This window comes from Miniopterus natalensis, chromosome 20, assembly GCF_054644295.1.
Source record: "Miniopterus natalensis isolate mMinNat1 chromosome 20, mMinNat1.hap1, whole genome shotgun sequence".
NCBI lineage: Eukaryota > Metazoa > Chordata > Mammalia > Chiroptera > Miniopteridae > Miniopterus > Miniopterus natalensis.
The window spans coordinates 14,238,079-14,256,364 of record NC_142100.1 but is presented as its reverse complement, the minus strand read 5'-3'; the positions used below and the strand labels follow the sequence as shown (position 1 = coordinate 14,256,364).

Genomic DNA, 18,286 nt, shown 5'->3' with positions numbered 1-18,286 from the left:
GGGAGGGAGGAAATGAAAGGAAGAAAAATAGATTTCAGAGCAAAGAACATTGAGAGGTACAAAAGGGGTCATTTCATAACAAAGGAATTGCTTCATCTAATTTGTTGGGCATGTAAAACAATTAAAGATAATAAAGTAAACAATTGAGAGAAATTTTCAGCACTTATAGAGTGAATTTGAATTTTTAAAAGTTGCTCTCAGCTGTGAAAAAAAAATTATAAAATTAGTTGCCTGAAATCAGAAATAAATGTCAAAAAATTATAGTGAATTTGAGTTTGTACTTTGGCAAGCTCTAAAACAGCTTGGATTCTTGCATCAAAAAGAAAAACAATTTAGATGGAAAGATGACAAAAGGAATTATTTCAGTAATGGAAATTTGTTAGACAATTACGAGAAAGTATTACAAAAAGATATTTTTCAAAAAGTGAAAATTTTTAATTAAATCTCAAAACAATGGCCCACAGAATGCAAGGCCCTTCCAACAATATAAAAAATGAATAGATTCAAAATTCAAAATTTTGCAAGTAACTTTCTTTAGCTTTACTTGAGTCATGTGATAAGAGACACTGCCGAATTGATATTTTGAATACATTTTGTCTCAAAGAAAGCCCAAACCTATGAACAAATGTTGCCGATTCATACCTAAAAGATCAAACTTGTGGAATACATACTTTTAAACTTTTACACTTCTCAAAGGAGATTTTCAGATAAATATGAGAAAAGTAGTTATCATGATGGAGAGTGCTCCAGCTATGTTAGGTCAAAACTCCAGATTTAATTTTGTATATATATAATCATATATATGTATTGTATATATATGTATATATGTATTGTATATATACATATACATACATACATACATATATACATATACATACATACATACATATATACATATACATATATATATATATAAAATCAGAATGTTGGTTACCAGGGGAGATACTGATCAAATTTTCAACTATAAAATGAATAAGTTCTAGAGACCTGATGTACAGCATGGTCTCTAGACCATGTATTATATACTCAAAATTTGCTAACAGTAGATCTCAAGTGTTCTCACCAAACACGCACAAACACACACACTGGTAACTGAAGTCACCAATACATTAATTAGCTTGGTTATGGTAATTATTTCACAATATATAGAGATATATCAAAACATCACGTTGTACACCTTAAATATATACAATTTTTATTGGTCAATCATATCTCAATAAAGCTGGAAAAAATAAAATAACACGTGATTCACATTCTATTTCTTCTGGACAGCACTGAACTAAACTAGAATTCTTCTGCTCAAGCAGCTGAGACCATAGACTTCTGACTGGCTACAGGACAAGCCCTCTGCCCTGTGGTCATTGACTCAGACTAATTGGTTATCGTGAGAATCAAATGGGTCAGTATATACAAAGTGCATAGAAGACGATCTGGCATCTAGCAGGAGCTATGTAAATATTATCTATTACGGTAATTAGCATTATTGGCCAAGATTTCTAAAAATACAGTTTAGCAGAGAAACACACCAAGGAGAATAACCGCTTGGCCTAGATTGAAACTTCAACACATCACCGATTAAAAAAACTGCAAAAAGCTGAGGACCCTGTGTGACCAGTGGGTCCAACGGGGCCCTGACTAGGGTGAGGCGAGCGGGGCATTTTCCTTGGGGCAAAATTTAAGGAGGCACCAAAAAACTCAGGAATCAAGACAGATAATATTCTAATGTAATATTTTAATCAACCCAAATTCATGCCAAAAACCCACAATGAACAAAATGTCACAATGCGAAATGAAGACGGGAGCAGTATTACTGTCGTCTCCTCTCGCCCGAGTCCCACAGCGGCTCGGACGGACGGTCACCGAGCCCGCCCGGCTGGCCTCACCTAGCCCCAGCCGGGACCAACGCTTAGCCTAGGGTACAGCCACCGCGGCCCACAGAGGGAGGGTGTTGGGCTGGACCGGCCGTGAAGACGCACTTTCCGTTTTCTTGCTAAACAGGGCACCCTCCAAGGCACAAGGTACTTGCTGTTTGCGGGGAGCTGGGCCACGCGGGGCCCTCAACGTGCAGGAATTCCCAGGCTGCCCCGCGGCCCGCCGTTCCCAGGCTGCCCCGCGGCCCCGTCGTTCCCAGGCTGCCCCGCGGCCCCGTCGTTCCCAGGCTGCCCTGCGGCAGCGGAGCTGAAGTGAGGCCGGAGTCGAAGCCGTTGCCGCCTCCACGACAGCCAGCCCAGCTCGTCTGGCGCAGAAGCACAGCCATGGACGTTCCGTGGCAAGGCATCACCACTGACTGGACCTCTATGAACTCCAGTCGCGGCCATTATGCGGACATCCTGGTGATGGTCTCCTACCTCCTGTTGGTCCTGGGCGTCGGGCTGTGGGTACGTGAGGGCCCAGAGGGCAGGGCAGGGCCCTGGACACCAGGCTGGCGCTGAGCCTCCCCCGCCCCCCCCGCCACCAGTCACCTGGTCCCCACCACCCCTCTTCTCTGCAAGTAAATACGTGGGTCAAACGCCTCTGGGCCCGCTGCCTGGAGCCTGAGCGGTATTTAATGAAAAGTCGTTAGGATCATCATGATGGTGACAATAATGACAGCTACTGGTGATTAGGTCTTAAGTGTCGCATCCTCACAACTGTAATGTGAACAACATTATTTCCTCCAGTTTCACAGGCAAGGAAACTGAGGTTCGAAGAGGTTAAGGAACAACCAGGAACTGATGGAGTTCAGTTTGGAACCTAGAGCTGCCTGATCTGACCCAGGAGTGTAACCATTTTTGCCTTTCTAGGAGACCTCAAAGCTCACACACACATGCAACTTAGGGATCATACGTGTTCTCTTTACATTTGGATGAAGAGCTTATATTTTCTCTTACAGTACAAGGTTCTCTTAATAAGGTAGAAACGGTGTCTCTTCTAATGCCATTCACTCACTAAAGCTTAGCATGTAAGCACTCAAAAAGGTGTCCTTAACCATACTCCCCAGGGCCAGAACCTGCCCAGGAGGAGTTGGCCGTTGTTCCAGTGAGAGGCCAGATTGGTATGAAAGCGTCAGCTCATGTCATGATATTGTCCCTCGGCTAAGCTGTTAACCATCAGGCCTCTGCCAGGCCTACTTCTGCCAAGCAGAAGTATTTGGTAACAATGCCACCATTCACTAACTAGTGGGAGAGTTGTCACTCTGGATCGTTCCCACCCAGGTGAAGTTTTCATGCACATGTGACCTTTAATTTGGAGCACTTATACGGGTCACAAGCAGGACCTTGCTGTGCAGAATCAGGCACTGTGGTACCATCATTGGATGCTCTTTTGAAGGCTTACAGTGAGTCGTTAGGCTGCTAGTGGGCAGATAGAGAAATGAAGACATAGTTTCCATCCTATTAAGAGAATTTTGTACCAGAAAATAAAATATAGGCCCTTTATTCCAAATGTAGAAAAGAGATCTGAGGTGTTTCTACAGATCATTTAAACAAGCAGTGTTTTAAAAAACTGGCTTCAGCCCGGCAGGCATAGCTCAGCGGTTGAGCGTCAACTTAGGATCCAGGGGATCGCGGTTCAATTCCCGGTCAGGGCACATGCCCAGGTTGCGGGCTCAATCCCCAGTCGGGGGCGTGCAGGAGGCAGCCGATCAATGACTCTCATCATTGATGTTTCTATCTCTCTCTCTCCCTCTCCTTTCCTCTCTCTGAAATCAATAAAGATATATTTTGAAAAATAAAAATAAAAAAATAAAATAAAAAACTGGCTTCAATTATGAGAAACATCCTCCTAGGTTTCCTAGGCAGGGACGATGAGTATTACTTGTTTTGGGATCTTTTCCCCAGTTTCTGTTACTGAATTAAGCCCACCCAGCTTTCTTCCTGGCCCAGTTTGGGCCTAGGTCTGGCCAAGGTCAGAGTACTAGTAAAGCCATCTGGTCACTTCCAAAGGAAACCTGCTGTTCCTTCTGTTCTTATTGGAGCCATAAAATATGCACGGTTATCCGGAATGCTTTGATCTTTTTCCTTCCTTATATTATCTTTCTTTTTTTTTCTTTTTTTTTTTTTTTAATATATCTTTATTGATTTCAGAGAGAGGAAGGGAGAGGGAGAGAGAGAGAAAGAAACATCAATGATGAGAGAGTCATTGATCGGCTGCAGCCCGCAACACGGGCATGTGCCCTGACCGGGAATCGAACCCTGATCGCCTGGATCCTAGGTCGACGCTTAACCGCTGAGCCACACCCGGCCAGGCATATTATCTTTCTTTTGTTTTTTATAAATCATATATTGTTTTTAACTATGAAAGTATAACATGCTTATTGTAAGAAGTGAAAAGATGTATAAATATCTAAAGAGTAAGTTACTATCCCTCCCCATCCATTTTCATCTCTCTGAGGTAACCATGGGCCGTGTATCCTTCCTCCCCTTTCTCAGTGTTTATGCAAGCATATGAACATGTGTAGAGTTTTGTGTTTTGTCTTTACCAAAAAATATGATCATATTATATATTATTCTGCAGCTTGCTTTTTTTCACTTGCTATATGGTAGAGAGAGTCCTACAGGTCAACAGTAGAGCTTTAGCTCATGTTTTTATTAGCTGCACAATAGTCATACAAATGTGTAGACTGTTCAGCTTTTCTCTGCTAATTGACACTTAGATTTTTGCCAGGTAGGTTTTTTGTTTTCTTTTTTTAATGCATTGGTGCTTTTAATCTGTGTAGCATGGATTCCAAAGTCAGAATTGCTGGGTCAGAATAGTATGTTTACTTGAAATTTTACTAGATATTATTAAGTCGCAATCCACAAAACTGGTTAAGATTTACATCTTACAGGCAGCATATGGGCATGCCCTTTCCCCCAAACCCTCACCAGTCTTGCTCATTCCTGCTGCTGCTTTTTTTCTTTTCCTGCCAGTCTGATGGGTGAATCATGGTACCTCATTGTAATTTTGATTTGCGCTTCCCAGATGCCTAATGAGGTTGAGCATCTTTCCCATTGGTTTTTCCCCTTCTGTGAATAGCCAGTTTATTTGCCCATTTTTGAATTGGGCTGTTTAACTGATTTTATAAGCTTGTCTGTCATTTCGATTGATAATGGTTTTTTCCAGACTATTGTTTGTCTAGACCAGTTTCTCAGTCTCAGCACTGCTGACATTTGAGATCAGATAATTCTTTGTTATGGAGGTTTGTCCTGTATGTTATACAATGCCTAGAAGTGTCGCTGACCCCTACCCGTTCACAACCAAAAAGATCTCTAGACATTGCCACATGTCCCCTGGAGGGATGGGACAAAAATTACCCTGTTTGAGAACCGCTGGTCCAGACTCTATTAATGGTATCCTTTTGTCATTTGAATTTTCTTCACTTAAAACTTAACTGTCTCCCTTTTCCTTTATATCTAGATGTCCTGGTTGGCTTAGGAAATTTTTCCCCCACTCCAAGTGTGTACAAATATTATTCTAAATTTTCTTTTTATACTTTATAGTTTTTAAATATGGATTTACTTTTATATTTGAAGTGGTAGAGGAGTCTAGCTTTATTTACTTCCAGTTATTAAACCAACCACCCTTTTCTCGGTGAACAGAATTGCCCACATGGGCACATATTGGACTCTTTCTGAAAGCATTCATCAGCTTCTGTCAGCTGAGTACCCGCAGGGAACTGGGAAATCAGTCTTTGTTGCTGATGCCTTGGCTGCTGGTACCTTGGCTCTTACACAGTGTTAAAGGGAAAAAAAACTTGTTTTTTCTTTTTTTTGGTTTTCAGTTACAGTTGACATTCAGTATTATTTTGTTAGTTTTGGGTGTACACCATAGTGGTTAGACATTTATATAATTTATGAAGTGATTCCTTTGATAAGTCTAATACCTGCCTGGCACCATACATAGTTATTATAATTTGTACTACCAATTTGTACTTCTTAATCCCTTCACCTTGTTCACCCACCCCTCCAACCCCCTCCCACCTGGCAACCATCAGTTTTTTCTTTTTGTGTTTTGTTTATTTTATTCTTTAAATTCCACACATAAATCCTATGGTGTTTGTCTTTCTCTGATTTATATCACTTAACATAATACTCTCTAGGTCCATCCTTGTTGTAGCAAATGGTAAGATTTCACTCTTTTTTGTGGTTGAGTAACATTCCATTGTATATATGTACCACAGCTTTTGTATCTAATGGTCTATCAATGGACACTTAGATCACTTTCATATCTTGGCTACTGTAATTAATTCTACAACGAACATAGGGATGCATAGATCTTTTTGAAGTAGTGTTTTGGATTTCTTCAGATAAATACCAAGAAGTAGAATTGCTGGGTCATAAGGTAGTTCTATTTTTAGTTTTTTGTGGTAACTCTATACTGTTTTCCATAGTGGCTGCGCCAGTTTGCAGTCCCACCAGTATGGCATGAGGGTTCCCTTTTCTCCACATCCTCCCCAACACTGGTTGTTTGTTGACTTGTATGGTAGCCATTCTGACAGGTGTGAGCGAGATCTCCTGGTGATTTTAGTATACATCTCTAATGATTAGTGACGTTAGGCATCTTTTCACATGTTGATTGCCCCTGTTTGTCCTCCTTGGAGAAATGTCTATTCAGGTCCTCTGCCCATTTTTTGATTGGATTGTTTGGTTTTTTGGGATTAAGTTGTATGAGTTCTTTATAAATTTTGGATATTAACCCCTTATCAGATGTATCATTGGCGAATATCTTCTCTCAATGATTGGGTTGTCTTTTCATTTTCTTGATGGTTTCTGCTGTGCAAAAACTTTGTAGTTTAATGTAGTCCCATTTGTTTATTCTTTCTTTTGTTTTCCTTTCCCAAGGAGATAGATCAGAAATAATAACAACATTAGAGGGTTTACTGCCTATGTTTTCTTCTAGGAGTTTTATGGTTTCAGGTCTTACATTTAGGTCTTTAATTCATTTTGAGTTTATGCTTGTATATGATGTAAGATGGTGGTCTAGTTTTATTTTTTTCCATGTACCTGTCCACATTTTCCAAAACCATTTATTGAATAGGCTGTGTATACCCCATTGTATATACTTGCCTCCTTTGTCATACATTAATTGACCATATAGGTATGGGTTTACTTCTGGGCTCTCTGTTCTGTTCCATTGATCTATGTGTTTGTTTTTATGCCAGAACCATGCCTTGCAGTATAGTTTTATATCAGGTAGTATGATACCTCTAACTTTGTTCTTCTTTCTCAAGATTGCTGTGGCTATTGGGGGTCTTTTGTGGTTCCATATAAATTTTAGAATTATTTATTCTAGTTCTGTGAAAAATGTCATTGGTATTTTGAAAGGGATTACATTACATCTATAGATTGCTTTGGGTGGTATGGACATTTTAAGGATGTTAATTCTTCCTATCCATGAGGTATACACTTCCATTTATCATATCTCCTTCCAATTACTTCTTTAATGTATAATTTCCTGAGTGGAAGTCTTTAACCTCCTATGTCTTTAACCTTTGGCATTTCAATTTTACCTTGTTTGAGACTCTGTGCTTCCTGGACTTGTATGTCTATTTCCTGCACCAGGTTAGGGAAGTTTTCTGTCATCATTTCTTCAAATAGGTTCTCAATCCCTCCTTCTGGTAGTTCTGTGACACAAATGTTGTCATGCTTGATGTTGTCCCAGAGATCCCTTAAACTATCCTATTTTTTTTTTTTTTTTTTTGCTGTTCCAATGGGTGTTTTTCTTCTACCTTGTCTTCCAAATCACTGATTTAATTCATTGCTTCATCTAATCTGCCGTTTATTCATTCTAGTGTATTCTTCATTTCAGTTATTAGTTTCTTTTTTTATGACTGGTTCCTTATTATTTCTGTGTCCTTTTCATACTCACTATCTCTTTATTGAAGTTCTCACTAAGTTTCTTGAGCATCCTTATAACCAGTGTTTTGCCTCCATTTCATTTAGTTCTGTTTCTGGTGTTTTCTCTTGTTCTTTCATTTAAGACATGTTTCTTTATCTCCTCATTTTGGCTACCTGTCTGTGTTTGTCTCTATGTACTAGGTAGATCTTCTCTGTCTCCCAGTCTTGACAGGGTGACCTTATGTAATAGGTGTCCTATGAGGCCCACTGGTGCAGTCTCCCTGATCACCTGAGTCAGGTGCTCCAGCAGTGTTCATTGTGTGGGTTGTGTGTGCCCGCCAGTTGTAGTTGAGCCTTGATTGCTGTTGGCACATCAGTGGGTGGGGTTGACCCTCAGGCTGACTGGCTGTGATTATTGGCCACAACCACAGTGTACGAGCTGCTATTTGGGGGCTGACCGACCCCACAGAGCAGAATTCACCGCAGTGGGCTCTGGTGCCTGCTAAGACCATCCTCTGGGTGTGCCACTTACAGAGCTTATTGCGTGATGCTTTGTTGTGGTCTGAAGCTAGGCACCAGGTGTGTTGGTTCTGGGGCCTCTTGGGAGGGGCTCAGGTACAGACGAAGGTTAGCTGTTGCCTGTGACCAGCTTGGTACTACCTGGTAGGAACTACAAAGCAATCTGTGGTCGGTAGCTGCCTTTGATGGACCTGGAAGAACATGGGGAGACATAGGCTGAACATACGCTGGCTGCCACCAGTGCTGGGTCTGGGCCTGCTCAGCAAAGACACAGAATATCCTGAGGCCTGCTACCACCACCTACCAGCTGCCCATAAAGCTCAGCCACTGATATAGCCTTAGACAGTACTTGAGTTGGGTGAGGCAGGTTCTCAGGGAGTCACTAGGGTAGGGCAAGTGCTTCTCATCAGGTTAATACAAATTCAGATTTGGCCGTGTGGGTTGAGGGCTCACCACAGGGACAATGGCAGCTGTCCCTCCAGCCCTCACTCTGAAGCCGCACAACTCAGTTTCTCCCTGTTTGTCTCTGGCAGCCCCCAAGCCACTGTCCCTTTGCCAGCGCCCAGGATGAGTACCTGCAAGTAAGCAAGTCTGTGTCGGAGCCCTCTACAGGGACACCTGGGTTTCCAGCAGCCTTTCATCTCACCTGGATGGACAGAATCCTCACCGATTTTCACAGCCAGATGTTTTTGGGGCTCTTCCTCCTGGCACTGGTGCTCTAGGCTGGGGAGGCCCCATCTGGGGCTGGGACCCCTCGCTACTCAGGGGTTACCTCTGCAGCCGAGGTATCCCTCTCAGTTCTCATCTGCAACATGTGCATGTGGGGCCAGCCCGTTTCACATCTCCCCCCTCTTACCAACTCTCGACGTGGCTTCTTCTTGATATCCTTAGTTATAGAACTTCTGTTCAGCTAGGCTTTAGGTGGTTTTAGGTGGTTCTCCAGGTTGATTGTTCTATAAATTAGTTGTAATTTTGATGTCCCCATGGGAGGAAGTGAGCACAGCACTTAACCTTTTCTGCCATCTTGACCAGAACTCTAAAGGGGAAAAACTTAGACTTTTTATTGTTTGCTTTCTTTTTTATCATTCTCTGCCAAGAGATTTGAGAAGGTGTTAGTTGCATGTCCCACCCCCCAACCTGGCTGCCGTGGCTGTATTATTCCAGAAAGAGAGCAGGGAAGTGAAGAGGCAGAGACATGCACTTAAGCCACCTTCTTCCCAGTATCTCCTCTTCTTCCTGTCTGGTTCTTTCTTTAATGGAAAGAGAGGATGATTTTATTTATCTTGGAACATTTTGTAAATTTCTTTTTAAAAATAGTAAAATAAAATAAAATAAAAATTTTAATGCACCTGCACCTACATACCACTGATACTTTACTTAGGAAAGATCAGCTTTACATATAGTAGGCCCTTGATAAATATTTAGTGATTGGCAGAAATGAGACTAAGTTAATGTGTCTGATATAGAGTGTTTCTGTGGCTTAAGGCATTAGGATGTGAGGGGACCCCCATTGTAATACAGATGCCTCAGATGGTAGTAATAAGTTCACTCTTCCCACAGAAATACATTTCTGTCAACCAGCTGTCATCCTAAGGTTGTGCTAGTCCTAGGCAGTCCAGGAAATCCCCACCCAGTAGTGTCTTTTGACTGCACCAGGGTCTGAGAATCAGAGCTGGGAACCCTGAGTAGAGAGGACACCATAGTAATGGTGGCGTGACTGCTTCCCTGGAAGAACTCAGGCTCATGTTCAGATTTGCCATTCCTGATTGCTCCATACATTCACTACACCACTTATCTCCGAGACTCTACTGAAAACGGTGGCACTAGTTAATTATTTGGAAAAAAATTAAGCAATATTATTTTTCACAAGACTGTGGAGAAATGAACATTCCCATGCAGAGTCAGAGCTGGAAGAGACCATAGTCTCCAGCTAGGTGGCCATGAGCCCTCCCCTAACTCAGGGGGTATGGGCTTCTATTCCTAAAAAGAAAGAAGGGGAGAATGGATTTGGGATCTTGCTAAAGAGATTTACCCTGTAAGACACTTGTGTCTTTGAAGCAGTTTTGTTTCTTGTATTCCATTGCTCTTTTTTTTGTTTGTTTGTTTTGTTTTGTGAAGGCTCTACTATCAAACAGCCGTGGGACTGTAGAAGAATTCTTCCTGGCTGGCCGAAATCTAGCATGGTGGCTGGTGAGTGTGGCAGTCCACTTTGTGGGCTACATATTAACTTGTTTATTACTTTAATTTCGATGTCTTATACTCAAAATAAATGGAAGTCTTTAAATCAGGAAAGCCATTTCATTGGTGGTTCCTTTAACTCTTACGTAGTTTGTTACCCAAATGCTCCCATTTAATTCAGCTTTAGTTCAGTAACCATTTATTAGGTTACTGAAGCATGTGTGGGACTCTCTGCACTTACTCGTGTGTCTGTTTTCTTTGCCAGGTTAGGGAAGCTTTCCTGTCCCAATACAACCAAAATGTACAAGGAAATAGTCCTGCCCTCTGGAAACACACAATCTAGAATGGGAATTAGACGTGTAGGCAATGAATTACAGTGCATTGCAGTACAGTAGGACTAATAGGAGGCCCCACGGGCCAGCTGAGGGTGAAAGGTAAACTCAGGCTTCCTGGGCAGAGGTAGTGCATGGTGTCCGACTGGAAAGGTCTTATAGAGGTGGTGGTGTTTAAGCAGGATTTGGAGGTGGAGTAGGTAATTCAGAGTTATACCTCTGAGTTGCTTCTGAATCTTCTTTTTTGTAAACTTGATTTAGAAAGAAATTGACTATGGCAAAAAAAATTTTGCAGTGGACCTCATATTTTAGTTTATTTTTCAGCAGAGGATTCTAACAACCCAGTCTCTTCCTGGGCTGTGAGGACCCCAGTCTTTTTCCTGAGCCACTCTTAGGCCTTGAAGTCCTATGTTCTGTACCCAGAAAAACGGCCATCTGGTGCCCATGTTGCCTCGTGTAATTGTGACATTTGTAATAGTTTTCAGACATTAACACGCTTTGGCCTCCCAATATTTATACTGTATATTATGATTCATTAACTTATTGTGACTTCTTTTTTCATTATTAGGATTATTGCTTGATGAATGAAATATATTATGATATTATTAAAGGAAATTGAAATAAAAGAATAATCTTGCCACTCCAAATTTCTTTTTTCTTTTATATTTTTATTCAATCAGCAGATATTTGATGGATATCAATTGTTCTTGTCAGGGCCCTCCTCCACAGGACTTCTTTTATTTTCCTTTCCTCCCTCCCTCCCTTCCTTCCTTTTTAAATTGTACGTGGCTTATTCTTGTAGTCAGTTCTCAGTCTTCATATTACCTGGCCTAGCAGTGGTAAAACTCTGGAACTCTCAGTCCTCCCTCCCCCCTCCGGCCCTCCCCCTTCCCTGCTGCTTCACCAGCCTCTCATTCTCAGTTTCCCTGGCTGGTTCTCTCCCATCCCCTTAGCTTCTAAATGCTGGAGATTCCTGGGGCCAGCACCTCACTTCTTCTCTCCTGTTACACTCACACACCTCCTCTAGTCTCATGGCATTAAATACCAATTACATGCTAACACATCCTAGATCTCTCCCTTGAACTCCAGACTTGTGTGCAGTGCCTATGTGACACCTGCACTTGAGAGATCTGTCAGGTATCTCAAACTGAACAAGTCCAAAAGGAACTCTGGACTTCCTCTACACATCTGCTTCTCCCACCATGTTTCCTGTCTCCTTAATAGCAACTCCATTCTATTAGGGCGCAAGTTGACAAACATGGAGTCATATTAGACTCTATTCTCTCTCATACCCAATATCCAGTCCATCAGGAAAAAAAAAAGTATTTGAAATCTGACCACTTCTCATCAGCTGTGCCTCCAGGTCCATGCTGCCATTGTCTCTTCCTTGGATTAATTATAACAGCCTCTTTTCTGGGCTCCCTCCTTTTACCTTTGCTCTTCTATAGCTAGTCTTAACAAAGCAGGGAGCTAGTTAAAACTTAGGTCAGACCATGTCACTATTATGCTTAAAACCCTCTGGGGGTTCCCTTGTCACACAGAATGTAAGCCCAGCTGCTTTTAATGGCCTGTGTTAGGCCACAGATCATCTGCACCTCCTTACCTCTCTTACCTTGCCTCTCAGGACCCCTGTCTCCAACTCTAGCCAGTGTCCTTGAACAGTCAGCTGTGCTCCTGCCTCAGGGCCTTTGTCCCTGCTGCTGCTTCCACCTGGAGGCTTCTCCCAGATATCTCATGGCTTGCTTCCTCACCTTTCCTTGTATTCCTCAGATCTCCTCTCAGACAGTCTACCCCAACCACTCAATTGCTTTTCATTATGCTAGAAAATAACCCCCTAATTTATTTTGTTTATACTCTTCTTCCCAAAGCAATGTTATCTTCATGAGAGCAAGGATTTTTTTTCTATTTTATTCACTAACATATACGTAGACCAGCATGGCAATGGATATTTATAATAGTTATTGAATTAATGAGTGGTAACTTTTCAACCTACCTTTAATATATTAATAATGTATTACTATCTTCCTAGGTCTATATAGACATAGGTAGGTAGGTAGGTATAGATATTTTATACTATTTATATGCAATTGCATATTGTATGAACATCCTGCCTTTTATTTTCCATATTATGGGGCAATATAGTCTGTGGAACATGTAGAGAGTGGCAACATAAGAATGGCTGATCTTCCTTTTTCACTTTCTCCCTCTTCACTTGGCTTCTAATTTATGGTTAGGATTTGTATAGAAGAAACACAAATGGGAATTAGGCCCAGGAAATTATCCCTTTTGAAAAAATGTAAAATTCAGTTTGAGTTTACATTTGTGAAATTAATTCTTGGACTTAGACTGAAAGTTTTTATATGGAATTGTCTTTTGATGATCAGATAGGTGCTTCTCTTTTTGCCTCGGATGTTGGCCCTACCCACTTTGTGGGCCTGGCTGGGACAGGAGCTGCTTCAGGGATTGCTGTTGTGGCCTTCGAGTGGAATGTAAGTAGTATGTTTTGTAGCAACTAATCTCCATCTTTATCATTGTGCCGATAAAACTCATAAGCATAAAGCCTTGCTTCTAACCTTTAGTAAATATTAAATACTTCTTGAGAAGTTATGGAAGAAAGGAGGAACTAAGTCTTTAGTTTCTCTAAAACTGTACTAGTTTCTTTTCTTCTTGGTAAATTAATGAAGAGACAAAGAGTATTTATATTCCAGAGACTGTAGGAATACAGTAAACAAAGAACTGTTTTAGAGGACTAGTCATATAGAGAAAAGATCATATTAACATTTAAATATATACATGTATGTGTATATATATCTATATGCATATATGTGTGTATATGCATGTGTACATATATCTGTATGTATACATTTGCAGTATGTATTGAGACTGGGCTCAACTGAGCTCACTGAGATGTTCAACTAGTTACTACAGAACTAATTGATCTGCTAGGAATATCGGGTTTTAACTATAAAACTTATTAAATGAATTATTTATTTAATCTATGGTATGTATTTGTTGTAGGACATAGACTTGTTCACCTAAACTATAAGTAAATTTATAAGTCTTACGTTAATTAACTATATATAAATCATCTTTTTTTTTTTTATATAAATCAGAAAGCTCCCTACTTTTGGAGTTACATCTTGCTTCTTATTGACAACAAAAGAGTACTTCTAGCAGAGTCCACTCCAATCCTAACAAGAAACCCTGAATTTGACAAGCATTTCCTCTCGAAATTTACTAGCATCTCCTTCATATATTCAGTTCAACTTACCCTTTCTTTGTATAGAAAGCCAGACCCAATCTTTAACTTAATTTCCATAACTTATATGAAATTTTGGTAGTTTCTCTCCCATTTTTCTGAATGGTTTCTGATTTTTCTTTCTTTTTTAACTGTCTTTTATATTTAATTATAAGTCACCTTCATTCCTATCAGGAAGTAGGCAAACAATGCATAATAAATACCTTGAAAATTGGCTCAGTGAGCTCCCCACAATTAAGAGTGAACCCTTTTATAGGCAGAGATCAAGTGGCTATAAGTTAAGTTCATTGGACTGGGAAGTTTACACTTGGGCTGTTGTTGTAAGGTCCCCAGTAGTAATACCTTAGTAAGGCTCAAAACAGATAGTAAGTGAGCTTGCATCTCATTTAAGAGTTTGGCCTATGTGGGACCCTGATGTTTGTTTTTTTTTCGGTTTCAGAGTCCATTTATGCTCTGTCTTCTTGGTTGGATATTTTCTCCTATTTACATTAAGGCTGGGGTGAGTGTCCATTATCAGTTATTCTATTTTCTATAATATTCTTTCTTACAAATATTGCATTTGTACATGAAAACATCCTAACGATAAATTCAACTTCTCAGCCTTTTGATCCCTGCACTGACTTTCCTAAATCCTGAGAAATGCCTACAATAACATCCTTCTGCCCTGCATAAACCGACACAATAACTGCCTGCTGTTTCACTTGGGACCTTACTAAAGAGTTACTTCTTAAGACTTTTATAGAAAACATTTAAAAACTTTATTAAAAAATAAGACCTAAATAAATTAGAACATTTATGTTTAATGATTGGAAGACAATATCCTAAAAATGTTATTTCTCCCCAAATTGATCTGTGCATTGGGATGCAATTCTAAACAAAATCCAGACAGGATTTTTTTTTTAATATGTTTTATTGATTTCAGAGAGAGGTAGGGAGAGAGAAAGGGAGAGAGAGAAACATCAATGATGAGAGAGTCATCGATCAACTGCCTCTTTCATGCCCCCTACTGGGGATTGAGTCCAAAACACAGGCGTGTGCCCTGACCCAGAATCGAACCACTGCCTCCTAGTTCATGGGTCAATGCTCAACTACTGAGTCATGCCGGCCGGGCCAAACAGGATTTTTTAGGAACTGATAAGCTAATTCTAAGGGGACAAAGACATGCCTAACTGAGAGAGGAGAACAAAGAGACCATCTAGGCTGCACATCCACAGGGACCTGTGGAGTGATATGGTCAACATGGCAAAATAAGAGTTTTCTACCATCTTCTCCCCCAAAATATGAATTTCGACAATCACCCACAGACAAGAGGGCCTTTATTGAAGTACATGAGTCCAGTGGAGAATTTGTAGCACACTGCTGGAGCAACAACAACAACAAAACAACTTTGGACACATTAAAGACAGTAAGATAAGCAGTTTCACTTTACCTGTGTCACCCTCCCCCAGGTGGCACAGCTTAAGATTTCTCCCATGGGAGAAAGTGAAAGCATGTGAGTAAGTTCCTGGCTACTCCAACTGTGCAGGCTGCTGTCAGAAAGACCTACAGCTTCATCTCACACTGAGGTGTGCTGCATGATTAGGCATCAGGAAGTGGCTGATATAATAGCGGCCAGGGTGCTCAGATGGCATCAAAGGAACATGTACCCTACTAATCACTCTACAGACTAGCAGGAAACCTGCCAGTGACCTGCTGGGGACTGCTCATCTGCAGATCCCTCCAACTGGTCCGTGAGCACCCCAACATTCTGCACATTTCATCTACGTATACTTCCACCCTGTGGCCACGTCCCATTGAACACCCCTGATAGTGGCAAGAGGGAGCCTTTGCACAAAGCTCGTGGGCATGTACAGAAAGCCAGCCTGACTTGGATTGGAAGAAAGCACACAAACTTTGAACATTCAGCATCACGCTCGGGAAGGGCAAGCAAACAGGAGGCTGGCAGCACTCAGCCTGGCTTTGCAGGATCAAGAGAAGACATATCTTTTTTAGAATTCCCCCATATGAGGGAACAAGAAGTGTGGAGCAGGTTTATCCCTAGAAAAGATCTCAGAGTGCCTCAGAATCTCTAGCAGGATTGACGGAAGGTATATCTGTGTGTCTCCAAAAGCCTGTCAGTAAAGACTAGAGGAGGTGACTGCTGCCTCAAATGAAAAGACAGCAATGCAAGGTTTCAAGGAACATGAAAAAATCAAGGAAACATGACGCCACCAAAGGAATACAATAATTTTCCTGTAACCAACCCCTGAAAATGGAGATCTAAGATTTGCCTGATAAAGAATTCAAAATAGTTGTTTGAAGGAAGCACAGTAGCTACAAAAAAACAAACAAACATAGAAAGACAATTCAGTAGAATAAGGAAATGAGAAGTTTAACAAAGACAAATCATAAAAATAACCCAAAATTTTGTGGCTATAGAATACAATGAATTAAATGAAAAATACAGTAGAGAGCATCAACATCAGACTGGATCAAACAGAAAAAGAATCTGAATTAGAAGACAGGTCATGAAATTATCCAAAGAAGAACAAAGAAAAATGGGTAAAGAAAGCCTACATGAACTTTGGGATACCATAAAGAAAAACAATATACACATTATTGGAGTTGCCATAGAAGAAGAGTGAGAAGGATGGGGCAGAAGGCTTATTTAAATAAATAATGGCTGAGAACTTACAAAATCTAGGGAGAGATTTGGATATCCAAGATCATGAAGTTCATAGGTTCTCCCCAGAATTTCCACAAAAAATTTCTCTTCTCCAAGACAAATTATAATAAAACTGTCTAATATCAAATAAAAGAGGGAAAAATTTCCTGACAGCATGACCCCCATAAGGCTATTGGTGGATTTCTCAGCAGAAGCCATCCAGGCCAGGAGAGAGGGATGATATATTGAAAGTGATAAAAGAAAAAAAATTGCCAAGCAAGAAATACTTTACCTGGCAGAGTTGTCCTTTAGAAATGAAGGCAAAATACTTTCCTAAACAAAAACTGAAGGAGTTAAGCCTCACAACCCAGCCATGTTATTCCTAGGTATAGATCTTTACCTACTGTACAAATGAAAACACGTCCACACAAATCTGTACACAAAGATTCATAGCGGTTTTATTCATAATAGCCAACCCTAGAAATACTCTGAATTGGAGTAGAATGAATAAACAACCTAACACTAAAGAAGAATTATGCAACAGCGTGGATGAGTCTTAAAATCATCATGCCAAGTGAAAGAAGTAGGACATAAAAAAGTACATACTGTTTGATTCAGTTATTTGAAATGCTAGAAAAGACAAATCTGTGGTAACAGCTGATACTGGTTGTCTGGGACCAGGGGTGGGATAAAAGCCTTGACTGCAAGCCCTAGGGAGCTTTGTGGGGATATTGGAAATGACTTTCAAGTGTGGTGATGATTGCACAACTGTATACATTTTCCCAAACTCATAAAACGTTATATGAAAATCGGGAGAATTTTACTATGTATAAATTATACTTCATAAAACTGTTAAGCTTAAAAATACTTGTGGCCTGGCCAGACGTGGCTCAGCAGTTGAGCATCAACCTAGGATCCAGGAGATCGTGGTTTGATTCCTGGTCAGGGCACATGCCCAGTTGCGGACTCGATCCCCAGTCGGGGGCTTGCAGGAGGCAGCCAATCAAGTGACTCTCTCTCATCATTGATATTTCTGTCTCTTCCTCTCCCTTCCTCTCTCTGAAATCAATAAAGATATTTTTTTTTTTTAAAACTGTGAAGGCCCTGACCAGTGTGGTTCAGTTGGTTGGAGCATTGTACCACACACCAAAAGGTTGGGGGTTTGATTCCCAGTCAGCGCACACACCTAGGTTGCAGGTTTGATCCCCGGTCAGGGCATGTGTGGGAGGCAACCAATTAGTGTTTCTTTCGCACATCAATGTTTCTCTCTCCCCCCCCCTTCCCCTCTCTCAAATCAATAAGCATGTCCTCGGGTGAGAATTTTATTTATATACACACACACATATCTGTATCTGCAGAGAAGGCATTAAAAATGCAAAAGGCTTATTTGCCATGTTGTCTAACACTTGCAATTGTGAAGCCATAATCCGAGGAAAATCACCTCAGATTGTGACTGTTATTTTGGGTTGAGGTCATTAAAGAAGTAATCAAATTAAAACCAGGTCATTAGGGTGGGTCCTAATCCAGTATGAACTTACAATAAGAGGAAATTTGGACA

General features: G+C 40.8%; 1 protein-coding gene across 1 annotated transcript in view; it reads left to right on the top strand.

Moving 5' to 3' along the window:
* The first annotated feature begins 2,255 nt into the window (after nt 1-2,255).
* The window catches only part of LOC107530445 (sodium/glucose cotransporter 1-like), a 42,600-nt gene continuing 26,569 nt past the window's right edge, over nt 2,256-18,286 (top strand). The window contains exons 1-4 of the mRNA XM_087828646.1: nt 2,256-2,378; nt 10,434-10,505; nt 13,210-13,314; nt 14,524-14,583. Coding sequence (XP_087684772.1) covers nt 2,256-2,378; nt 10,434-10,505; nt 13,210-13,314; nt 14,524-14,583 — 360 coding nt within the window. The remainder of the gene's footprint in view (nt 2,379-10,433; nt 10,506-13,209; nt 13,315-14,523; nt 14,584-18,286) is intronic.